Source organism: Strongylocentrotus purpuratus, unplaced genomic scaffold, assembly GCF_000002235.5.
Source record: "Strongylocentrotus purpuratus isolate Spur 01 unplaced genomic scaffold, Spur_5.0 spur5_scaffold_21, whole genome shotgun sequence".
NCBI classification, from domain to species: Eukaryota; Metazoa; Echinodermata; class Echinoidea; order Camarodonta; family Strongylocentrotidae; genus Strongylocentrotus; species Strongylocentrotus purpuratus.
Window position 1 is genome coordinate 35,321,823 of NW_022145607.1, and position 26,607 is coordinate 35,348,429.

At 37.9% G+C, this 26,607-nt stretch overlaps 1 protein-coding gene across 1 annotated transcript; it reads left to right on the top strand.

Annotated features, from left to right (window-relative positions):
- The first annotated feature begins 4,672 nt into the window (after window positions 1-4,672).
- Window positions 4,673-26,084, top strand: LOC592432 (SWI/SNF-related matrix-associated actin-dependent regulator of chromatin subfamily A containing DEAD/H box 1). The gene is made up of 19 exons (XM_030994360.1): window positions 4,673-4,952; window positions 5,782-5,937; window positions 6,819-7,285; window positions 9,000-9,166; window positions 10,036-10,140; window positions 10,218-10,498; window positions 11,843-12,108; window positions 12,892-13,103; window positions 14,694-14,784; window positions 16,158-16,393; window positions 16,714-16,849; window positions 18,303-18,437; window positions 20,064-20,171; window positions 20,641-20,883; window positions 21,523-21,711; window positions 22,382-22,500; window positions 23,650-23,832; window positions 25,025-25,134; window positions 25,821-26,084. The coding sequence occupies exons 1-19, from the start codon at window positions 4,721-4,723 to the stop codon at window positions 25,883-25,885; spliced, it is 3,501 nt and encodes a 1,166-aa protein (XP_030850220.1). The 5' UTR covers window positions 4,673-4,720; the 3' UTR covers window positions 25,886-26,084.
- Window positions 26,085-26,607: the final 523 nt, after the last annotated feature.

Here is a 26,607-nt window from a genome sequence, read left to right on the forward strand (position 1 = left end):
ATTTTATCAGAAGTTTTTAAGCGCTCTACAATAATGCAGCACAATTACCCTGGCTTTAGCAGTGCAGCTGTTACGCGTGCTGCGTTTCAAGGAAAAAATTCCTACAGGTCCCCATTTACTTCACCTGGGTGGAGTGTGGCAAGTATAAATCAATGTCTCGTCAAAGGACATTAGTGCCGCGGCGGGACTCAAACCGCGGACATTGTGATCGACAGTCCGGCAACGTATTCACTCGACCACGACAACTGCGTTTCATACTTTGAGGGCTTTTAAAACTGACATTTTAACTAAATAATGACTGACACCATTTGAAAGGTGCATGAGATCCTATTCTTTACTCTCACATAATTATGTCACATGCCGAAGCAATTTGTCTGGGTTACTGTTTTGGATTGAATCTAGGACTCTACAAGTCATATACGGGTATAGCCTACAGGGTTTATCCGGGCATTTCGAGTATATTATATAATTGGACAAAATGCGTTTAAAATTCAATCTGAAACAATAAGACCCAGACAAAAGGTTTCGGCATGTGACCTCAAGCCCGTACAAGCTATTTTTTTTTAGGGGGGGTGGGGGGGGGGGGGGGGAGGGGGGGGGGGGTTCTTTAGGGTTGCCAACTTTGAGCCAGAGGTGAAAGTGAGACATTGCAAGCAGGGACGTCGCTAGACCTTTTTCATTGGGGGTGGGGTGGGGGGGGGGGAGGTGTGGAGGCATAGGAACGACAAAACTAGCCACCAATTACCGACAAATGTCCTATAAAATGTCTACAAATTTAATATTATTAACCCGGGGCCGAAGGCTAAAATATTTTTCCTATGAACTATCTATTGTACTCGCGTATGCGCAGATGGTCATTTTCCTGGACGACATAAATATGCGATTTATTTTGTCAACTTAGTCAGTAGGCCTATGCGGGGGGGGGGGGGGGAGGGGGGGGGGGGGGGGTAGTGAGCACGCGAAGCATGCGAATGGCTGTCTTAAAGAGCGCGCAAAGCCCGCTCCCTGGGGGGGAGGGTAAAGGAAGGGAGGATCCCCCCTCCCGCGCGAAGCGCGGAAGCTTAGACGAGAAAGAAGGCGATTCGTTGTACCGTTTTTCGACTCTTGAAGCCCCAAGCTACCTGCGCCCTCTTTATAGCAAACAATGCCTAATAATCGGTGCCTGTTGGTTCCACATGATCCCATTTTTCTTATGTTAGTTGAGGGCTGATTTGATGAGATAACCACCTGTCAGTGACCTTGCAGGGAGGTATAATCCCTTCTGGCCAAAGTAGTGCAGAGGGGCTTTTATGTCTGAATTCAGTTTCCCCCTCCTGCATGCGCGAAGCGCGGAAGCTTTGACGTACGTTTCATTATATTAGTATAGAAAGAAGACGATTTGTTGTACAGTTCTTGACTCTTTATCCTTGTCTGAATTCAGATCCCCCCCCCCCCCTCAAGCGCGTATCCAGGATTTTATTTTAGGGGGGGGGCGGTCGTGAGCACGCGAAGCGTGCGAATCACTTAAAGAGCGCGCGCAGCGTGCTCTCTAGGTGGGTGGGTGCAGAGAAGACGATTCGTTGTACCTTTCTCGACTCGCAATCCTTGTTTGAATTCAGTGCGCCCCTCCTGCGCATAGCGCGAAAGCTTTGACGTATTATTAGACAAAGAAGATGATTCGTTGTACCTTTCTCGACTCTTAATCCTTATCTGTATTCAGTCCCTCTCCCGCGCAAAACTTTGAAGTTTCATTAAATTATTAGAGAAAGAAGACGACTCAAAGTATACCGTTCTCGACTTCTTAATCCTTGTCTGATTTCTGTTCCCCCCCCCCCCCCTCTCGCTGATCTTTGACGTTTCATTAAATTATTAGAGAAAGAAGACAATTCGTTGAACCTTTCTCAACTCTTAATCCTTGTCTGAATTCAGTCCCCCCCCCCCTCCTCCTCCTGCGCGAAGCGCGGAAGCTTTGACGTATTATTAGACAAAGAAGACGATTCGTAGTACCTTTCCCGACTCCTAATCCTTAATTTGAACTCAGTTTCCCCCTTTCCGCGCGAAGCGCGGAAGCTTTCACGTTTCATTAAATTATTAGAGAAAGAAGACGATTCGTTGTACCGTTCTCGACTCCTTTTCCCTTTTTTTTCCTACGTCCCTTTTTTTTTGGGGGGGGGGGGGCGACCGCCCCACCGCCCCCCTGCATGGCTACGCGCCTGCCCCCCTTCCGCGCTAAAGGAAGCTTTGACATTTCATTAATTTATCAAAGAAAGAATACGATTTGTCGTACCACTCTAGACTTTTAATCCTTGTCTGAATTTAGTTTCCCCGAAAATGTTAAACCTCTGATTTCTTTTGCTGATATTGTAAGAAGGCGAAACACAGATAAACCACACAAGTATTATAGTTGTAGTCTCTTTCGAAGTCGTCACAGCGGATACAAAGTTACAGTTCGTAGGGAAAAAAAATTCTCTCTCCTCTCTTTCATCACCCGTATCTTTTGTTTCCTTTTTCTCCTTTTTTTCCTTCTTTTTCTCCTTTTTTTCCTTCTTTTTTTCCTTTTCTCCTTTCTTTTCCTTTCTTTCCTTTCTTTTCCTTTCTTTCCTTTCTTTTCCTTTTCTTTTTTCCCTTTTTTCCCCTTTCCCTCTCGTTGAGCACTATTATTAATTTGTTGTTTAAAGGGAGGGGGGGGGGTTCGCACGAACCCCGCGAACCCCTAGTTTGTACGGGCCTGGACCTATATGAGAGTATAAAGAGTAAGATCTGAAATTCAATCATGTAGGCCATAATTTAGTTAAAATGTTTAATGTTATACGATAGTTTTAACAGCCTTCAAAGTTGAAAAACGCATTTTGGCCATGGTTATCTGTATATTGCGCGGATAAGTCTTACCGATATGCCAGTTTGAGCCCCACCTTCAATCTGAAACAATAAGACTCAGACAAGAAGTTTTCGGCATGCAACCTATATGAGTGTAAAGACATAGATCTCAGCTTTAAATTGGTGTAGGCCATAATTTAGTTAAAATGTTATACGATAGTTTTAACAGCATTCAGCCGTTGAAATAAGTATTTTAGCCATAATAATCTATATTGCGTGCACGGATAAGCCTTCCGATATGCCAGTTTGAGATCTAAAATCAATCTAAATAATATTGAGACCCAGACAAAAAGTTTCAGCAAGTGACCTAATTGAGTGTAAAAAGTAGGATCTCTGCCTTAAGGTGTATAGGCCATTATTCGTTTAAAATATCATACGATAGTTATAACAGCCTTCAAAGTTGAAAGCGCATTTTGGTAATAATAATCCGTATTGCGCGAATATTAAGCCTTCCGATATGCCAGTTTTAGCCCTATATATTAAATCTAAAACAATAAGGCCCAGACAAATAGTTTTGGCATGTGACAAATATAAGTGTAAAGAATAATTAAATCTCAGCTTTAAATTGGTGCAGGTCATTATTTATTTAAAATATCATACGATAGTTTTAACAGCCTTCAAAGTTGAAAAAGTAAGCCATAATAATCTATATTGCGCAGATAACGCCTTCCGAATTGCCAGTTTGAGCTCTAACTCTAGAATAATTAAGACCCAGGCAAAAAGTTTCGGCATGTGACCTATAAGATCTCAGCTTCAAATTGGGGAAGGTCATTATTTAGTTAAAATGTCCTACAATAGTCTTAAAATCCTTCAAAGTTAGAAACGCATTTCGGGGATTATTGGAAGAACAGAGCGTATAAACCCGGCATTTGCCGGTTTATAATTGTATTTCATCAAACGCAACTCTTAAAATTCGGCCAAATTCTCTTAAAACTAAAGAATTTATATTTTTTAAAGTTTAATTTCGTTTTTTTTTTTTTTTTTTTTTTTTAAAAGAATTGTCTTAACATGCTAAAAATTACGTACATCTAATCGTTTGCTTATAACTAATAAACTCCGTAGAATTGCGTTTTCCCCGTTTTCCTAAATGGGTGTATCATGATCTCAACTTTAAAGGCCCACTGCACTACTGGTAGCTACTTGCGCCCTCTATATAACAAACAATGCCTAATCGGTGACCATTGGTCCCCATGATCCTCTTTTTCTTATGTTAACTGAGAGCTGAGTTGATGAGATAACCACCTGTCTGGTGACCTTGTAGAGCGGTTTAATCCCTCCTGTAAACTACGGCAGATAAGCTTTAAATTGAAATTAGACGTTTTCAACGCCTGAAATGTACCAGTTTGTAAGGTATATGTTCTGCTTTAATATGCCACGATTTTATCTATTTTTTCTTTCTTTATAACCCATGTTACACATTCATTTCCATTTTCCTTTTCGAAGACACCACAGCGTGAATTCTATTGTTTTCTGGGCTAACTTCGACCGGCTATTGGTCGCCAAAAGTAGCCAAATAAAAAAGTTTTGTTGTCGTTGTTGTTCAAAGGCGCGCGCTACACTGATCTCGGCGCGCTAGGACTTGTTAATTTGACCTTTAAGTCAGACGCTATTATAATTAATCGGCGATGAAAAATATATGTATTATATCAATAATCATGTTAATTAAACATAATTTTAAGCAAAATAAGAAATTTGAATAGTTCGGTTATATCTAATTATGTAGCAAAGCACTATCTCGAATGAATAGGTAATACATTTTATGGGAGATTTTATGATATAGGAATACAAATATTAAAAAGAGTGCTACAAGGCTACCGTTGTGCAATTACGATTACTGTAAAGAGAACCACTTTGTACTTGTTGTATGAATGAGTTGAGGAGACATTTTGTAATAATGGCTTCTACTCGTGTTTCTTCTTTACTAAATCGTTTCAAATTTGAACAGAAAGCGAAAAAGAAATTGAATGCTTCCGGATCAAGTTACAATGTTCTAGAGACGTCGAGCATTTGTGAAAATTCGTCGTCTGTGAATGCGAAACACAGTGAAATGAATGGGGATTCAACACTGTCTCGCTCAACAACGCCAGATTCAGATGGTAAATCTAATCATAATCATTGCTTATCAAAATTGTCATTGAATCTACTCTAGCAGTGTTTAATATGCAATAATGATGAGTGATGATGTAGTATTGTACTTGTATTTTGTAGATCCTACTTTTATTGTAGTTGTACTTTGTAGTAGAGTTTATGCTCAGACCTCTTGAATGAATGGGTGACCAATGTTCGCTCAGATTTTAGAACATTATTAGAAAATGTGATATTCGATCCATGTTTTCTCGTATTCTACACAAATGTATTTATTTTAATTAATACCAAATGGACGGCAAAGTATTTTACTACCAATTTGTTCAACTAGAAAATTTATCGTCAAAGGATTTTGGAGATATCGCGATCTAAAAATTTGATGTCCGATCGTGCGTGCACGCTGCATCTAAAAAAGTCATAAAAATAAGCAGGCCAATACCCAGGTGCAAGGCTTCTCATTTTGAGATGGCTGTAGCTATTGGGCTTAAATCAACGCAAGATAAACATAAACATCTTCTATCTATGTTCTAATGTCTATTTTTTAAAAATCTGTATTTAAAAAGACGTCATTTTTTTTGTTCATATTTTATATTTTTTAAAAGTGGCATTGTTCGACATCTGACATGTTAATCGCTATCAAAGTTCTTTGACTGAAGTTGACGGGGGTGCAGAAAATATGCACTTTTCCACCCCCCAAAAGCATGCAACAAGTATTTCCCCTACTGTGCATATTTTAAGAGATAGGGTCAATAAATTTGGTTATTTTTTAATGATTTATTGAATTTTCACATTTGATAGAATTTACAAGTTGAAGTTGATCTTTACTTCTTTAAATCTCAGCTATTTTATGCATTCCGGAGACACCAACATCAGACTTACCGGAGTCCATAGAATCAGGCAGCCCTGTGTTCCCTTCTGCCAAGAAAAGACTTGCAGAGAACAGTCAGAGATCGCTTATCAAATCAACCATTTCCAGCCTTCTCTCACCTACCACAGGTACTTCAAAGTTCTTCTGCTCACTAACCTCAGCTCAGTAGCCTGTAAATTTCACATTCCTGTAGGCTTCAGGAACCCTTTCGTCAGTGGGTTAACACAATCTTTCTTTAAGCCTAGAAGAAACTTTGGGGTAAACAAACTACAGTCAAACCTGTCTATAGCAACCGCCCAAGGGAAACACAAAAAGTGGCCTTTGTAGACAGGTGGTCTTCGTAGACAGGTTCCTTTAGTACATGATTCAATGAGAAACCATTTTCAAGGGAAACAACAAATGTGGCCCTTGTAGACAGGTGGTCTTTGTAGACAGGTGGTCACTAAAGCAGGTTTGACTTTATATCTATTTTGGTAAGAGATATAGTCCATGGGTTGGAAAAGGGTATGCAGTATCTCCTTTTCTAGAAAATAGCAAAGGAGAGAAAGAAAGAAAAAAAGAAAGACAGAAAGGAAAAGATAAAAGATGAGTATATGACCCTTCCTACACCTTCCCTCAATCATTGGTTCATATTTCATCATCTAGTAAAGACCAGGGAGGTGTTTCACAAAACTTGTCATCAGTGACAAATGACAGTTTTTGTTATAAGCTACTGAAATCCTTGCTTCTGATTGGTCATCAACAGATTTGTCATTTGTCATTGAAAAAAGGCTTTGTGAAACGGGTCCCAGTGCTCTCTCAACGGCTAGGTTTGTATGCCACTGTTCGCCGTGAGTGTATGGCAGGGCCCTATTGAGTTTGCTTTATCAATCATGCATTGTCAAAAAATTACATATTTCATGATTTTGTTTATTTGCTTTTACTCTTTTGTCACTAATTATGTATTTCATTAAAACCTTTCTAAAAACTTGCTGACGACACACCTCTTTTACTTTCACCTTTTGTTCAGGCGGTACTAAGAGCCCCACATTTGGCAAGCAACAGCATCTTACGAATGGAAACGGAAAGCAATCCAGCCCGTCTTCTTCCCGTCGGACCAAGAAGAAGCAGATCTGCTTTGTTGACTCTGATGAGAGTGAATCGGACAGTGAGTCAATGTTACGGAGGGAAGAATCAAGTTCGCATTCTGCCGGCAAAAGTCAGGACATGAAATCAAACTCTGAGACAAAGTCCGACTCGACTCGCATATCAGATGTAGAGACACAGAACAGCTTGGAGACTGTGCTTTACAGCTACGAAGATCGTTCCGAGGGTTCACAACCTCAGCACCAGTCTGGCGGGTTGAAGAGAAAGCTCTCCGAGATGTCAAGCGGTGGAGAGGAGGGTGGTGATGAAGATGAGAAAGAGGAGGAGGATAAGATGAAGAGAGATGCCATGGAACAGCTAAGGGTCTGCTTCCCACATAAGGATCACAAGGTTAGGATCATCTTAAAGATAAACTTGAGTTCTGGTAAAAAAAGGAAAATGAATTCTCACAGAATCGAACAAAACTTGCACTGAATGTTCAAGATTACAAATAAATGTCATTTGCCAAACTATTTTGGTAGAAAATATATACTGGCCGAGTAATGAGCATAGAAAGATAAGGAAATCAAGGTTAGTAGGCCTGACACCATTTGTGTAGTCCCATATACATCTTTCTGTGTACAGTGCTTGTTACTTTACCAAGACTGGACCAAATTTATTATGATTTTGATGACTCCAGAACCATGCAGTACACACCAATACTTACATGCTACATGATCAACTTTTTCTGATCCATTCCACACCTTTTCTTTCACAATGCAATCGCATGACCAGATTCAAATTCTTTAGTAACACATAATTATAACTTGATCAATCGATAAAAAGGGACGGACGCCGCTTTGGATTGTGTAACTGTTTTATTCAATCTGCAGTCAAAGAGAAAATGCAGATAGGAAATTCGCCTTTGAAGTGCCTGTTCCAAGAAAATCACAAATGTGGTGAATAACATTAATAGAAACTGGTAAGCTAACAGATGGCCATCGTACAAGTTTTAGGTCAACTACATATCGGGTGATTTATAAAAATACAAATGAAACCACCTGCAAAGGATCTGGGATATACAAGAGATTCGCCGGAAAGATAATGATGTTTTAATGCCGTCACAATATGAACCAATCCTGCCCAAGCAGACGACATCCCATAAAGAATGAACATAATTGTACCGGTGTGTTTGCTCAGTCAGTAGAGTGTCCGCCTCACAACCAGGAGGTTGTGGGTTCGAACCCTGGCCGCGTCATACCACTAAAAGATGTTAAAAGACAGGAGTTGCTGCTACCTTGTTTGGCGTTCAACAATAAGGGATAGAGCAACGTCGATCTGGCGCTGCTCAGTGGCTGCCGGGCTCACGATCAATTGGGCAAAAAGAATTTCCAATTTCAGTTATATAAAATTTGGAGTGGATTTTAAAAGATTATCATTATTATTAATTGCAACGCTATTATTTCTCAAATTATAATTGTATATAAATGTGATGGCATTTTAAACCATTCAAAAGGGGATATGAAACCGATTCTGGTAACTTAATTCTTTTGTTTGTAAATACACAGGATAGGGGTTAATGAACAATCAAAGAAACCACACTTTCAAAGTAAAAAAAACCGCGGAATGAGGGATGAGGGATTTTAACTCAGTAAAAATAGGAACAGGTCAGCTCCCTTCCCGGCCCAAGCAGACAGCAAATGGTTACAGTATAGCATAATGGAACTAACAAATACATTATGTCAGTTCAAATACAAAACCATATATTGTATATGTACCATTTGACGGCTATGATATATGACAGTGACAATTAAGGAGCTACAATTTTATCTGTTAGGAGCCTGAAGAACACTTACTTTGTGTAAAGAGGTCAGGGCCCCTCCACCCCCGAACGGACAGCAAATGGCTATTATCATGTACATGTACAGTCAAACCTGTCAACAGCGATCGCCCAAGGGAAACACAAAAAGTGGTCTTTGTAGACAGGTTACTACATGTTTCAATGAGAAACCATTTTCAAGGGAAACAAAAATATGGTCGTTGTAGACAGGTAGTCACTAAAGCAGGTTTAAAGCAGGTTTGATTGTATAATGTATGTGAATGATTTTGCTTTCATGTCTTTTAGGAACTGAAGAGGGCCTTGCAGTGCACAGATTGGAACATCAACAAGGCAGCCAATGACCTCATGCTGCTTGGGAGTCCCCCAAGGCGCAAGGTTTGCACCTCACCTACACTTGAAACTAAGAAGCCCTTGTTACCAAGAAGGTCAATGAAGAATCAAAGAACTACCAGGTAATTAGGCTTGGGTATCCAAATCTTGCATGTTATTGCAGGGATGAGAGTGGGGGGGGGGGGGGGGGTGGGTGGGAAAAAAATCCCTCATCTGAACAATGTTGTAGAATCCCTTTAAGCTAGATGGGGTAACAATTATTTCTTAAATTCAGAACTTCAGAATGCAAGGAAAGCTTGTCCTTTTACGTAAATATATTCTAAAGTTTCTGCAGAAAGGCAGCATGGTCCCCTTTTACCCCTTTAAGAGGGCGCTGATGATGATAAAAAAACAAAACAACAACAACTACAAAATACATTCCAAGATTATGAAAGCTGATGGATGGTGAATAAAATGATTTAAGTATGGTTTTTACCCCCGCCAGGGGCCTTGCCCCCGGACCCCATTTAATCTTCCTCCTTTTAAGGAATTTCTCTGTCTCATCCCTGTATTGGTTATTACAACAACAAAAGAAGAAGAAAAGAAGAAATACTTCTGGATTTCATTCTGCTTTTATCCTATATTCAGATTTCAGCTTTTAAAGCCCCACTGTCCTACTTATAATTACTTGCTACCTCTATACAGAAAACAAAGCCTAATCGGTGACCATTGGTCCCCCATGATCCTCTTTTTCTTATGTTAATTGAGAGCTGAGTTGATGAGATAACCACCTGTCCAGTGACCTTGCAGGGTGGTCTAATCCCTACTATAAACTAGTACTTATAAGCTTTAAGTAATGCTTCTGTAAAGAGATACTGCAAGTTTAAATACCAACATTTCATTCTAAATAATGGTAAAAAAACCTTTTTGGTGGATAAGTCAAGACACTTGCTCTTAACTTAAAGGTGGTGTAGCGCCAATAGTTCATATTTCTCTTTATGTGTATGTCCAGGATGCATTTAGTGGATGGCTGCAGAAACCATCCACAAGTCAGCCCAAGAAGAAACGCCCACAACCCAAGAGGGTCATCAGCTCTTCAGATGACGATGAAGACATCGTAGAAGTCCCACAGAAGAACAAAGAGGTTAAGCCGAAGAAGACCTTTCGGAGGATAAGAACGTTTTCGTCTGACAGTATGGAGGATGTGTCTCCTGTTAAGAAGAGCGAGGTTAAGTCTTTGGACAGCAGGAAGGACGATGATGACGATGACGACGACGATGATGATGAGAGCAAGAGCAAAGACGAAACTGGTGCTGGTTCAGGAAAGATTGCAAATGGGTTCTACAAAAAAGGATCGTCGGCGCAGAATGGCATCGCAGGAAAGAAACCCTTCCGGAAAGTGTGGTCAGGGTTTCTCTCAGATGAAAGCAGTTCTTCAGCCAAGACAACTGCCAATAAAATGCAGGCCAAAGCAGGTAATAAAGCTACAAATCATTTAAAGAGCTGAGTTATTCTTATTTTGATGTGTTCAAAAATAAAAATTAATGTTGTGTTTACCATATTTGATAAATACTGAACAAATAAATTGATGTCATTTTTTCTTTGATCCATGCTTGACCCATGCAACTTTCATCATTATCATAACAATTTGCTTCGGCAATAGTCAATATATTCTGTGAATCTCGTAGAGGAAAATTTACATAGTAGTATCACCAGTCCAGATTTTGTAAGTTTTTATGTACACATTGCAAGCACATTATACAGTAATATATGGCATGCATAGCGTAGGACCGGTCGAGTAATGACGATGACGTACAATGTAGTATGCCAAAATTTGCATATAGCGGTCACATCAATCGTTTAACGAAGGAGTTAAAAAAAACGAATCGGTTAGTGTAAGAAACCAAATTAACCAGACTTCCAAGTTCCAGATTGAATTTTTTGAAATTCATCAAGCATATTGATAGTAATAACATACATTTCAAGATTACAGAATAAAAACTATAATTTAGTTTTACAAATCACTTGGCTCTTTAATATCATTGAAGTATTATGTTGGGGGTACTCTCCCTGAGGCCTTTCTTGAGGCCCGAGTGAATGAGGAAACAATGGACACCTCATTTACACAATGCATGTTTTTTAACACAGGAAATGTAGGGTAGGAATGTTCTTTAAACATTAGAAACTTACTAAGACAATTCCAGATGATGATTTAAATTCTATTGTCTTTTGTTTTCTGATGTTACTAGAGAGTGTATGTTTTCACTCGATGCATTAAAAATCATGGCTCAAATATTCAGAACTTGTAGTCATAGATACTAGATAATATAGTAAGAATTTTGGAGGAGTAGAGAAATCTCTTTGAATTTCATTTACCAATTGTCCTGAGCATCAAATTTCTTTTGAATTCAGAGCTGTAATACAAGGAAGGGTAGGATTGTGGTGCAAGTGTAATAACTCATTATTTTTTACTTTTATTATATTTTACAAATTCATTTCGTCTAAATATTCACGCTTTTCTTTTCTTTTCTTTATTTTTTTCTTTATTTTTTGTTCTTACCTTGTTCGTTTTCTTTTGTTAAATTTTTCTTGATCAATATTGATTAGATACAATTACCCCTGGGAACCAAATATTTTTACAAGCCTTGCTTCTTTTTGGTTCCCCCATATATACAAACAAATTGTTGATTATGTAATATTTTATTGTACTTTAGTCTCCAATTTATTCATTTAATTGTATTTCGTTTTTTGAATGTATTGTTTGTTTGTATAATTACTTGTTTAAATTTATTTGTGAAATATGGAAATAAATTCAAATCACTTTCTAGCTACAAAAGCAACCATCACCAAACCTAACAAACCACCACGGGCGCCACGATACAGCGATTCAGAGGAGGATCTCCACTATGGCGATAGTGGTTCTGAGTATGAGGGGGAGGAAGAGGTTAGTCCAGAGTTCAGGGCAATGGCCGTCTCTTTCTTCAATGATGCTACGGCAGAGGAGATGATCAGCATCGATGGATGCTCCAAGGGCAAGGCAGAGAAGATCATCTCTATCAGACCATTTGACGATTTTGCTGATCTGGTAAGGATGACAATAAATTTCCAGTTCTTTTCCGAGTGATGGGTTTTCCGTTGGGCAGTACTATCATCTTATTATATACCCTCCAATTATGAAATTATATGATTTTTCAAAATTTCAAACTGTTCTTATTGTTTATCAAATTTTGTGTTAGAACTTCAACTTTAAGGTTCCCTGTTTTTTGTGGTTTCTTGAAAAATAACTTGCTTTTAAGTATATATTTCCATCTTAGAATATGCTACGTCTATGTACGTCTGTCTCGTAGAACTCTGTTCAGTCACCCTTGTCTCAGTGGCTATCTATCTGTTATGTTGACCTATATTGCTTCCTTTATTAGGTGATATATGTAGACTGTAATACATTTTGAATAGAAAAGAAATAGTGATTACATTAATAGGCAGGTTAGACTGTTATTCTTTTATGTTCAGTTGGAGAGATTCAATGAGACCAAACAGCTGGGGCCCGTCTCACAAAGCCTTTTTACAATGACAAATGACAAAAATCAGTGACATGTCTACTGATAACCAATCAGAAGCAAGGATTTCAGTAGCTTATAACAAAAACTGTCATTTGTCACTGATGACAAGTTTTGTGAAACGCCCCCCTGAACTGTGGTTTGGTCTGGGGATGTGAGGCAATGTTTTTGGACCTATATCTCCTTGCTCATATGCTGTCAAGGTTTCCCTTCAAAGTAGGCTACCTAATTCACCCTTGCAATGAAAAGTTATTTGTTTGTTATTTGTTTGTTATTTGTTTGTTTTGTTTTGTTTTGTGTTTGTTGTTCAGGTGGAGAGGTTTGACGAGGCCAAGACGCTGAGCTCTGGTCTCATCTGGAATTGTGAGGCAGTGTTCCAGGAGCGTAGAGTCATGACGGACCTGATGGCTAAGTGCGTCAGCATCTCAGACCGCATCCAGAGGAAGGTCACGTCGGTCATTGAGAACCCGGACCTGGCGGTCAATGGTCAACTTACAAGACAACCAGCCCTGCTCAACAGAAGGTAACATTCCGTGTTTTTCTCCCTGTTTTTCCATTGTCTTCCCGAATTTCCATTGTCTGAAAATCGTTCGTACGGTGTTCGTAGCAGTTCGTAATGGCATTTGCGACCGAGGCTTTAGCGGCATGTGTCAGAACACAACATATTCCTGAAGGAATGAAACAGATACAGATAGAGGCTGAGCTAGTACCAACGTCGACAAAAACATTTCAGTCTTGGCTGTCATGTCAGCGATCGATCGATTTTAGGCGCACATGCCAGCCCCTTTTTCGAACTGTACAACAGCGTGTGTACTATCTCGCCGCACTTAGCGCACCCTGCTGGCGTGTGTGTGCCTAGTATTACGTCTACATAATACTAGGCGCCGAGCTGGCATAATCGGATTGATTCGCTGCTATTTGTACCGTGTTTTGTGTCACAATCTCTATCGGTCCAGCGAAACAAAATGGCAGCGCCGCCCAGTCTCTTAAGAATCTGACGAATATTGCTAAATATTCAGAGTTAACCATGATTTTAGGCCCGATACTTATTCACTGCATAACAAATCACAAAAATAGTGTAAGTTTTACGATTTTCTTCTTGAAAAATGAAAAGTTTTGAGGTGAAATGGGTCTTCCGCGACTTTCCGTTCGAAATTGCATTTTCCATTTCAAATGGTCATTTCCGTGAATTCCGTCCGTTTTCTGTGATCGCGGAAAATCAGTGTCTCTACATTATGTCCGTCCGTCCGTACGTGCATCTGTACGTCCCGCTCTCGTGATCGCGTTATCTCAAGAACCGATAGGTGGATACCCGCCAAACTTGGATCATTTATGTATCTTGCAGAGCCAATGAACTGATTAGAGTTGGGGGTCATGAGGTCACAGGTCAAACGTCATAGGGCTAGTTATGTATGCAAAAATAGCTTGTGATCACATTATTATTAGAACTGATAGACAGATTACCATCAAACTCAAGACGTGTATGTATCTTGCAGAGCCAATGAACTGATTAGATTTTAGGGTCATGAGGTCACAGGTCAAAGGTCATGGGGCTCATTATGTATGCAAAAAAAGGTTGTGAACTATGTGAACGCATTATCATTAGAACCGACGGATGGATTACTATCAAACTCAGGACATGAATGTATCTTGCAGATCCAATGAACTGATTACATTTTAGGGTCATGAGATCAAAGATCAAAGGGTCATGCATATACAGATATATGAAAAATAACTTGTAATCACAATATTCTTATAACCTCTTAATGGATTACAATCAAACTTTAATTTTGAAAATTGCTTCCGTTATCATGCTTTCCAATCACTTTCGACTGCACGCAGTCGGAAGATCAATCTAGTTTGTTTTTTGTTTGTTATTATCATCATCAACGTCAACGTTTTCAGCTATAAACAACATCATTATCACCATCTTCAATATCAATAATTTCAACATGGGAATTTTTGTCTTCATTTGAATTCAATTTGCATCACCAGTCTGTTTTTCCTAGGTCACAAATGAACAAAACACGAAGTGTGAGAATAAGTATTTCAAGATGAAATTAGAATTGCACTCATGGCATTAATTGAAAACGTTGCTTTTGCTTTTGTACAGTATGCAGTTGAAACCCTATCAGTTGGTGGGCCTCAACTGGTTGAAGCTCATGCACACAGAGAAAGTCAATGGTATACTGGCCGATGAGATGGTAAGCTTTTACAACAAATGCTCCTCACTCAATTTTCTACACTGATTGAATGGCCTGTTAACCCTATACAGTGCGTCCCAGAAAAAATGAAACTGAGAATTATCAATGTTTTATCATAACTTAGTAAAATTTATGATTAATAAATGACACATGTTTGGACAGCTTAGATCCTCTTCTTTCATGTGATGTAACTCATATGATGCATATTTCAAGCATGAGTGATTAAAATCAATTTAAAGAGAGGAAACCAAAAAGTCTTTTGGCGGACGGTATCTGAATATTAAAGAGAAAATCACATTTCTAGAAAGTTGAGTTTATACTCTTTCATATGACACCTCAATCAGGAAAAATGAGGAAGGAATAACAAAGTTCTGTTTGTTTAAAGTAGTGCTTGTATTTCCATAATTTTACCAACAAGCAGAATTGACAAAAGACTTAACTCCGTTTCGTTGACAATCAGCCATGCATGAAGTCTTTCGTCAACGGATGAATGTCAACGAAACGGAGTTAAGTCTTTTGTTAATTCCGTTTGTTGCTACGGCAGGCGGCCAGTGAAAACGAATTCGTTTGATAAAATTATTTTGAAACTACAAAGCCTGGTGAGGAGGGGGGGGGGGGGGGGGGGGACGGGGGCTTCTAAGGCCCCCCCCCCCCTAAGCCATGAAAATTTGCATGCATGTCAAGTAAAGTGTATAGAGTACTTTGGTAACTTCACTTTTTGTGATTGCATTGTGAAAGAAACTGGAAAAACAAATGGGAATGGTTCTTATGTAGTACATGTACATAAGAGTTATGTATACTATACATCCTGTTTTCTTCTGATTTTCTTACAAATTTATATTTCTTGTAGATTTTTAATAGACCTTACAAAATATTCTTATTCATGTACATATGTTTTTGCTGTGTTTGTAGTAAGCTTGTGAAATTATTTTCTCTTTCAATTCAATTTTGTTTATTCATCCAAATTCACAAGAATACATGGAAATTTGTTTTGGTCACACATGGTACAAATATGTAATATATACCAGTATATGAGAAACTATATGGTTGTGTTTATAATCATAGAAGAACCATCAAAATAAAAGATAGACAAGATAGAAATATTTTTATATTCTAGTATTACTCATTGAAAATGATGAAAAAGATTTAACATCAGTGTGAAAGAAGGAATGAAGGAAAACCATGCCAAGCCGATACTTGGGCCCACATGCTCCTCACTTCATTTGATTGTACAAACGAATAGAGTATGGAACATATGAGCCCAAATATCGGCCTGTCCGTCATTTCAATGAGCGCAATCTCCTTCCTGACCGTAATAGTTCATATAAGTAATTTAGATTATGTGAGAATACCACCCATTCTCTTTAATGTAGGGTCTTGGGAAGACAATCCAAGTCATTGCCTTCCTCTGTCATCTCCTTGAGGAGAATAACAAGGGACCGCATCTCATTGTAGCCCCATCGTCCACTCTCGACAACTGGATGCGGGAGCTCCAGACCTGGTGTCCGGCCCTCGATTGCATCCTCTATCACGGATCACAAAAGGACAGACAAGAGATTCGCGATGCCTTGCTCTACGACAACATGTCATGCCATGTGATTGTAACTTCGTAAGTGGCATTTCATTTATGTTTTCCTGTGGGGACAAACAGAGAAAGAATTTTAGAGGAAGAGAGTGTCTTGGTATGAATCTTTGAGACTTCAATGAATAGTGGGGCTCATTATGTATGCAAAAACAGCTCGTGATCACACTATTATTAGAACAGGTGGACGGATTACCATTATATTCAAGACAAGAATGTTTCTTGCAGAGCCAATGAACTGATTTGATTTTAGGGTCACAAGGTCAAAGGTCATGCAGTCGAAGCTCCAACTAGTTTGTATTGTTAATGGTGCAGAATATTAAAGAAGTCCGAACTTTCCTTTCCAGGTATAATCTATGTGCAAATACCCCTGAGGATAGAGGGATATTCAAGAAACTACCTATGCAGTATGCTATCTTTGATGAAGGTCATATGCTGAAGAACATGAAATCTCAGAGATACCAACATCTCATGAAGATTAGGGTGAGTAGGAGAATTCTTCAACTTTAACACCAATGATTTTGGTTGCTTGAAGGGTGACCCAGAGCTGCCAACCATTACGATTTTATCGTATTTCGTACGATTTTTAGAAGTAAATACGATAGTACGATTTTTCCTCAAAAAATATGATTAAAAAAAACAAAAAACGAAAAAAAAACGATTTTTTATTTTTATTTAATTTTTTAACATTTTTTTTTCTTCAATTTTTTTTGTGTGTGTGTGTGTCTGTTTGTGTGCCATGGTCAAATAGCCCATTCTCTCCTGTAAAGTATCCTACAAGTATCTCACATCAGCATTTTGGGGATGTTCATTGGCTCATCGAACACTTGTCATGACGAAATCATGCATACTCATACCATTGGTCCATTGAAAAATTTCTTCCTGTATGTAAAAACTTATGCAAATTGGAACCCCCCCCCCCAAAAAAAAAAATATGCATTTTTCAAGTGAGAAAGTACTTATCGATCAAAAATAGGGTTTTTATTTTCAAAATAGGATTTTTTTGGGAAAATAATAGGATTTTTGTTCAGTTGAGGTTGGCAGTTCTGGTGACCCACATGTGTACTGGGCTTTTTAACTCTTATCCTGCCATTATGAATACAGCCTAATGCCACAGGGCTAATCCCCATTGTGCCAAGGATCAAATCCCCCTGTGCCAAGCGTCAAAACCTCCTGTGCCAAGTTAATTTTGAGATAATCGGATTAACGTGATGGTACTCTCAATAGCGTGTTCGAAATACCAGGCACAGTGCAATGAGCACAAACAATAACTGCTATTACGAATGCGAGCATGCATGCATAAAGCAGCTAAGAGGTATCTCGCTCGCATGAATGAAGCAACCAATTGATAGCGCGCTCTTAGTACAAAGCACTATAACGGTAAAGTGCAAGCAGCCTTATGGAAGGATATGAATTAAAGATATAAGGTTACAATTGGTATTATGTTAGTTCCAGGGTTAGGGTTTGATCTCGGGTTGAAGCCAGAAATTCTGTTGGATTGGGAAATTGACTACAGAGCAATTGAGCTTGCATCATATAATCGCTTGAATGAAAGTGAAAATAAGAGAGACAGATAACTGGATACTTAGAGAAAATCTGAAAACTGAACAGTCAAATAAATTAAAATGGCACCATTCTACAATGTTTCTTAATTTTCTTCTGATTCTTCTGTTCTGTTTTCAAGTGATTATTTTGAGTCAAATTTGGTCAAAAGTATTATCTTATGTTGATCATTTAAATTTTTTTTTTTTTTTTTTTTTTAGGGGGGGGGGGGGTGAGTGTGATTACTTGGCTTTTTATTTGTAACATAATACAAGATAAAAATTTCATTTGCGATCGCACAATCTTCAAGTTGTCAAAAACAAAACAAAATTTAAAGGAAGAAATGAAGAATTTAAGCTGACAGAAATTGCTCTCCATCTTTATTATCCATCAGGCTGAAAAGAGACTTCTACTCACAGGGACACCTCTACAAAACAACCTTCAAGAACTCATCTCCCTATTAGCTTTCACACTGCCAAAGATGTTTGGTGGTAAGGCAGACGAACTCACCAGAGTTTTCAGTATGAAGGTAGGTATTAGATCTTAAAGGCATCGTTTAACGATGTTAAATCTGCGATGCATGGCCCTTCGTGTTATCAGTGTCTGTGATATGGTGAAGCCCTAAAAAAAATTGCACTTCAAAATGATCATGAAGTGCCTCAAAAGAGTAAAAATCTTTCCCCCTTTGAGTGACCGGCTTTACCATACTCATTTTCCCCCATAGACTGCAGTGTTATGAAAACCAATAGAAAAACACCAAATTTGATTTCGATTTTCAATCATAAATATCTTGATAATCAGACAGGTGATCAGCTTAAGTCATGGGATTCCTGAATGACCTGAAGGTTTAAATTATCATTGCAGCATGAGCTAAATCCAGGATTTTTTTTAAGGATCTGAGACAAAGTTACCGGATCCCTTTAATGAACAACCTGTCTCACCTCTAGCATTCAGGTGTGATGTGACTAGCTAAGATTATGAAGTATTAAACCATGAAGTATGAGATCCCATTCAATATGAGCTTCCAGAGATTACAGAACATAGATTGTTTACATTCAATACCAGAAACTATAGATAGATTATTTCTACTTAAATTGTGATGACATGTTTCAGAAGAAGCGAGCAATAAGCAAAGAAAGATGACGTCATGAAACCCGTTGAGGCTAAAAAAAGCATTACCTTGTCCCACATGTGCATATCTGTGTTGGTGCTTTCTAATGTAATTGTTTCTTGATTTTTTTCTCTTCAACAAAAACATTTCACTTGACTAAACAACCATTGATGATTCTTTTATACCACATAATCATTTAAAGGTAATACAAAGCTTTTGGAAATTTTGAAAATTGGGTGATAGTGATTCTTTACAATTTTGATATATTTGGATGCCCCTGTTGATGTATTATAAGCACTAGAAAAATAATTATTTACAATTTCATAACTTCAGATTCGATTTTAACCGCGACAACGATCACTGATTATTGTAGAATCGCATATGCTTCCAATATGTTCATTTGAACCAAATTCACGACCACATACCAAAACTTTGTATTATCTTCAATCCAAATGGCTTTGTCACAATCTTTACCCAAGTGCAGGCTCATCATAACCAGAAAGTGGTGCAGAAAGTGGGTTAGGTTTAGGGTTGCAATTGGGAATTAATTAGGTTTAGGGTTAGGTAAAGTGATTGGTACAGGTTTGAAGGTAGGACTTTGGGCAAGTGAAGAGCAATAGACCAGTTCATGGTTAGCACATTACTGCAATGACCCTGAATATCCACAGATCTTCAAAACAAGAAGAGGTCCCACTTTGTACATTTTGAAATAATCACTCCTACAGCTATGGAGGTGCTTTATAAATAGCCTTTGTTTCCCCTTTTCAAAGAATACTTCCACCAGTGTATCATGGAGTGCATTGATTGTGCATGAATGAATAATGATGACATAACTTTCATGAGCACATATCCAGTATTTTGTCTCTGTATTTCAAAATTTGTTCTGCAATGACCTTTATCTGCTCATGCTCAGACTGCAACCGTGAACTGGCTTATTGTAGTGAGAGCTAGTGTCATAGAACATACAGATTGTTCATAACATACAAAGCGTTTGTATGAATGGAAAAAGGTAAAGTTTGTATATTCTTTGTCTTTCTTTTGCAGAAACAAAAATCAGAAAACCCTCATGAGCAGAGCAGCTATGAGATGGAGAGGATAGCGCATGCTAAACAGATCATGCAGCCATTTTTACTTCGCAGGATCAAAGATGATGTATGTATATGAGTTTGATGCGCAGACCCACAAATATTTAATGTTTTTTTTATTATCATTAATAAAATAATAATATGGTTATTTATTTAACTCGAACCAGAGCAAATAACAGTTCCCATAGAAAGTCTATTTATTAAGATGGTTATATCTCAGCCAATACTTAACATATTCAATTGGTTTTTCGACATTTGGACATTATTTTTGATGCTCTTTCGGAAATTGAAGAAAAAATTGAGAAATTCTAAAAATAGATATTTGATGATGTCACACTTCACCACTCTATTGTCACCGGAATACCTTGAAAACTTGTGATTAAGAGAAAAAAAGTCCTGCAACATTTTGATAGGGAAACATTTAAAGGGATGAAACCTCCCTCCCCCTTTCCACTCTCATTGAGGTTATTTGATTACCACATATTCAGTAAGGACAAATCAGTCATGCCCCAAATCAACATCCTTTTTTCTATCAGGTACTAAGCCAGCTACCGAAGAAGAAAGAACGGGTCGAGCATGTCGAGATGACAGAAGAACAGAAGAAAGGTTACAATGACCTTGTGGCGTCCATTTCCAAAGAGATCAAGAGCTCAGAGAATAAAGCTGGCAAGATGTCCTGCGCCATGATGGAACTCAGGAAGCAGGCCAACCATCCACTTCTTCGTAGAGGTCACTATGACAACCAGAAGCTGAGGAAAATGGCCAAGCTAATGATGGATGTAAGTTTAGATCTCTCTCTCTCTCTTTCTTACTCTTGCGTAATGTCTCTTTGTCTCGCAGTGCCTCATCTTTCTTTGTTTCTTTCTCTGTTTCTCGTTCTTCCTCTCCCTTTCTCTTTCTACCTCTACAGTCTCTCCCTTTCTGTCTGACGACGTGTGTTTGTCTTATCTTTCTCTCTCGCTCTCTCTAACTTGCTGTCTCTCTTCACCCTTCTTATAAAGAGCCATGCTTTTTATGGAACATTTTTTTATCTAATGTTCTTCCACACTTGCATAATAACAATGATAACGCTCTTCCCAGAACTCAACCTTCTCTTTAAAGACACTCACTAGTCAGCTCTCATGGGGAAATCGACACCGTTAGGGTGTTTACCTAATAACAGGTGTTGTCAATCACCAGGGTTAGCGTTTAGTTTTATGACCATTAGACCTTATGTAATGCTTTGCTTTTCCGTCACCCAGAGAATCTCAAGTATTCTCTGAGATATTAGGGGGGGAATTCTTGACTGGCCAACGGGTTTGCTGTGTGCAGATTTGTACTCCCATTAATGGTATTTCCACCAAGTCTGGTGTCAGCGAATTATGGCCTTCTGCACATGGAAACTGACGAGTGACTCCCTTTAACTTTATCTTTGACAGGAGCCTACCCATTACGATGCCAATGAGGAGTACATCTATGAAGACATGGAGGTGATGAGTGATTATGAGCTTCACAGATTGTGCCATGAATATAGTGGCCTACGAGAGTACAGGCTGGACCAGGACCTGGTCACACAGTCAGGAAAGTTCCAGCTCCTGGATAAGATGCTGGCTGACCTTAAGGAGCAGGTGAGTAGACACTTCATGGAGCTGTGTACCATTGATCCAATAAACATAATAATACAGGCCTGATAATTACCCTATTTAAATCGGCTTCCCAATTTTTTATATTTTTTTTCCAGATTTTTTTTTCTAGTTTTTTTTTTCTTCCCAATTTTTTTGTCCCCAATTTTTGTTTTTCTTTTTTTTACCTGATTAAAAAAAAAAAACATTCCTGTTTTTATCCCAATACTCCCCCTATTTTCTCTATTCCCTATTTTCCCCCAATTTTCTTACTCAAAAGGGATAGAATTTTGTTAGATTTTTTTCCCCCCGAATCCTCTTTTTTTTTACTCAACTGGGCGTGGTTGAGGAACCCCCCCCCCCTTTTTTTTTAGTGCTCACTATCACCCCTGATAATAGTAAACCATTCTTGTATAGCACATAACACTTAGCTATTTGCTTAGGATGATAAAGAAAAAGAAAAGGGAGAGAGAAAATAGGTTACTGATTTCCTTTTATCTTTTTACCAACTGGAATAAAATTGTTTAAAGGGCAGACTTAATCAATCTATTCTATTAATGTTTACAAGAGATTCCTGGGGGGGGGGGGGGCATTGTCATTTGTTAAGTGCTTTGAGACATTGTTTGTGTATTCAGAAATTAATAATTTGTTGTTTTCGAATCGTTTTCATGCACAGGGAAGTCGAGTGCTTCTCTTCAGTCAGTTTGTAATGGTCCTCGATATAGTACAAGAATATCTCAAGATCAGAGGACACAAGTTTGTCCGCATGGATGGACAGACACCCGTTGCAGAGAGGTGAGAAATAATCCTTTTTCCTTTCTTCCTTCGGAGTAGCAGAAATATATTCATTATTCATTAGCAGTTGTACCTTCCTTTTCAATGCTTTTCTACCTTTATTTGAAGTGCTGAAAACTGAAGATGATCATAATTGGATTTAAAGATACTAGTGTATGTCCCTTTTGCAGCCACATCAAACTCTGTAGGACTTTGTAGGTTTTATGAATATGTCATGGATGTCCTATCTGTGAAATTTAAACATGAGCAGTGTACTTATATTCAAATTATGCAAGGAACCTGTTTACCTTCTAGACTTCGCTGCCAGATACTATTGAGTGACTGACAGACATCTTTTTTTCTTTGATAATAACATGCATAAAATGAGCTGTAACAGGTGCATGAGCATTTGTCTACATCAATAACCAACTACGGGTACTTGTAATGGCCAAAATTGAACTGATTGAATCTTTGTGCAGCACAAAATGTCCGACCATTCTGGTATAAGGGTTTGAAAATCAGACTATTAATTAGGTGATTGCAATCACTTAAGTCAATTTGAAAACTAATGGTCGTTATTTTCCCTCTAAAAGCCATTTTCAAGCCCTTTCGTTTTTGAGGGAAGTTCTAATTACTATTGTCTTTCTAATGCCGTTTGAATTTAAAGATAAAGGTGAGTTCTGGTAAAAAAAAAGAAAATGAATTCTCACAGAATCAAACGAAACTTACACTGAATGTTCAAGATTACAAATAAATGTCATTTGCCAAACAATTTTGGTAGAAGATGTATACTGGCTGAGTAATGAGCATAGAAAGATTAGGAAATCAAGGTTTGTAGCCCCGACACCATTTGTGTAGTCCCATATACATATTTCTCTGTACAGTGCTTGTTACTTTACCAAGACTGGGCCAAATTTATTTTGATTTTGATGACTCCAGAACTTTGCAGTAAACACCAATACTTATATGTTACATGATCAATTTTTTCTGATCCTTTCCACACCTTTTCTTTCACAATGCAATCGCATGACCAGAACGGATCTTTATCTTTAACCTGTTCATTCTTTTGGCCTGCAAATGGGACAAAGTACCTTTGAGGCAAATGCATCTTATTAATGAATGACTCACACTAGGACTCACACCTGATTTGTGATTGCTTAATACATCTAGAGCACAGCTGATTGACAAGTTCAACAAGAATGACTCTGTCTTCATCTTCATGCTATCGACTCGAGCTGGTGGCGTGGGCATCAACCTGACTGCAGCTAACACTGTCATCCTACATGATATAGACTTCAATCCCTACAATGACAAACAAGCTGAAGATAGATGTCATAGAGTCGGACAGACTAGGTATGTACCTGCCTGCCAGGAAAGTTTTAATCAGCCCTGGGGGGTGTTTCACAAAGATCCTAAGTTGAACTTATCTCTAAGTTGGATTTAACAATTATGGAAAGCCGTTAGCATCTATGAAAATATTTTGTAAAAGTTAATTTGAATGGCATAAAATGTTGATTCATTCAAATCATTCATATTTTATATTATCAAGGAGATTTCATGTTCTTGATGTGGAATTTATAAAAAAGTCTAAAATACTTCAATTTTCACTTTTAAATATATTTTATTTTAAGGCTAAAAATGGCTCTCCATAACTTTTAAGTCCAACTTAGAGTTTAGTTTGACGTAGGATCTTTGTGAAACACCCCCCTGATGAAATTGTTATTTTATTTTGTGTGATTGTCTGGTTCTTGACTTTCAGGAACACTTTTGAGCTACGTAACTGATATCAGATGGGGTCAATTTTTTTTCTCCATTCATTTACAATTTTACATACATAAGAAACATGGGGTCAAGTTGTGGTTTTGGGCTTTTCTACAATGTATCTTGTAGAGTCTCCCACAGCTGCCAACTAGTACGGATTTCCTGTAATTGGTACAGAAATTAACGATCATTACGGAATGTTGTCTAAACTTATGTTGTTTTTTGTTGTTGCATAAATATAATTTATTGTAGCGAGTGCTGTGCAGTATGGTGGTATTCTCTTAATAGAAGCCAATTTTTCATGGAAAACTGATGTGTTGTCATGACCTGACAATCAACATTTAGCAACTTTTTGTGAGTAAAATCACCAAAATTTCAAACAATCATGTGCATATGCATCTGCGCAGTGTTGGCATGCCGTTTTATTTTTAGATTCATAGCCCTTAGCGCCGCTTAGGAAATTACCGATTTATTCCCAAAATTACTGATTTTGAGCCTTGTAAATATTGGTTTTCTGTTCTGGAGGTTGGCAGCTCTGGTACCTTCCTGCCAGGGGGTGTTTCACAAAACTTGTCATCAGTGACAAATGACAATTCTTGTTATAAGGTACTGAAATCCTTGCTTCTGATTGGTTATCACCAGATTTTTCACTGATTTTTGTCGGCCTTTTAGGCCGTGATGCATTGTTGTTCTTTTATTCTAAATAAAACCATTATCAATTCAATTCAATTCAATCATGCCTGATATTTAACAGTACTTAATTATTGTGCATATATTTTCCCAGGGAAGTGAGTGTAATACGCCTTGTGAGTAAGCAGACGATAGAGGAAGGGATGTTATCCTGTGCCAAGTACAAACTCAAGCTAGAAAAACAGATGACCAGTGGAATCTCAGGTAAGCAGTCCAAGTCAAGTAAAGACCTTTCAAGATCCTCACAGTATACAGGCCTGATAATTACTTGATTTAAATCGGTTTCGTGATTTTTTCTTTCTCCGCTGATTTTATTATTATTATTTTATTTAATTCCTGATTTTATCCTTATTTCCTTATTTTTGCTGATTTTTTCCAAATTTTCTCATTCAAAAGGGGGAATTTTGTTAGATGCCATTTTTTTAATACTCAAGGGGGAGGGGGTGCTTGAGGAAACCCCCACTTTTTTTAGTGCTCACTATCACCCCAAGTATGATAAAACATGTTTCAGTATTAAACATGCAGAGAAACCAAGTGATGTTGTATTATCATGAGTATTCATTTTGTTTTCGATTACAGTAGTTGTTGTATAATCAATAAGTGTTGGATCCAGAATTGAATGTTGAGGTGGGAAGGGGAAAGGGCATGTAAAAGTCGGTCAATACTGTCCCTGAGATGCCAACCAGTACGATTAAATCATATTGTAGTACGATAATAAGAGTGAAATACAATCTTAAAATCTTAAAATACAATTTTTCATCTTTAAAAAAAAATAAAAAATTATGAGGCCAAAAAAGAAATAAACGAAAACATTTGCAATGATGAATAATCCAAATCATCATCATCAATACATATTTTAACGGTATGTTTCTCTAATTTCTATCTTTCAGGTGAAGAAGGAAAGGATGAAGATAAAGACATTGCTAGTCTGCTCAGGGATGCTCTTGATTTATGATGATACACCCTGTATCATCACTACCTCGTATTCCTTCATGTGCATTCTACTATAAAGAATTACCTCGTTCGTATTCACGAGTTGGATTGAACCGAATGAACCACTCACATGGTTACTTACTGGATATGACGCTGAGTAGTAATCAATAGAGTACCAAAGCTGTGACATCATAAAAATCTATTTTTACAATTTCTCCTTCATTTTCTGAAGGAGCATAACAAATAATGTCCAAATGTCGAAAACCAGTTGAAAATGTTTTGGCTGAGATATGACCATCTTAATGAATAGAGTTCGTATAGGATCTCAGTGTTATTTTGCTCTGGTTCATAACATTAGGAACCAGAGCAATATAACACTGAGCTCCTATAGAAAATCTTTTCATTCAGATGGTAATATCTCAGCTAATACTTAACATTTTCAATTGGTTTTCTATATTTGGACATTATTTTTGATGCTCTTACGGAAAATGAAAAAAATATTACGAAATCTAAAAAAATATTTTTGATGACTTCACACTTCACCACTCTATATGACGATGAGCCTGAGCTGTGTGTGATACAAGCTTGCCTGCCAGTGAAGAAGAAAATAATATATTTTTAGAATGTGTGTTATTTTGGTATGTGAAATTCGCAAGCCCCCAAAGAAAGTTATCTCTGATACATGTCTTTGAGTTTGATGTAATTCCATTCCCACATTTGGAAAGGGTCCTGTAACATGGAGAA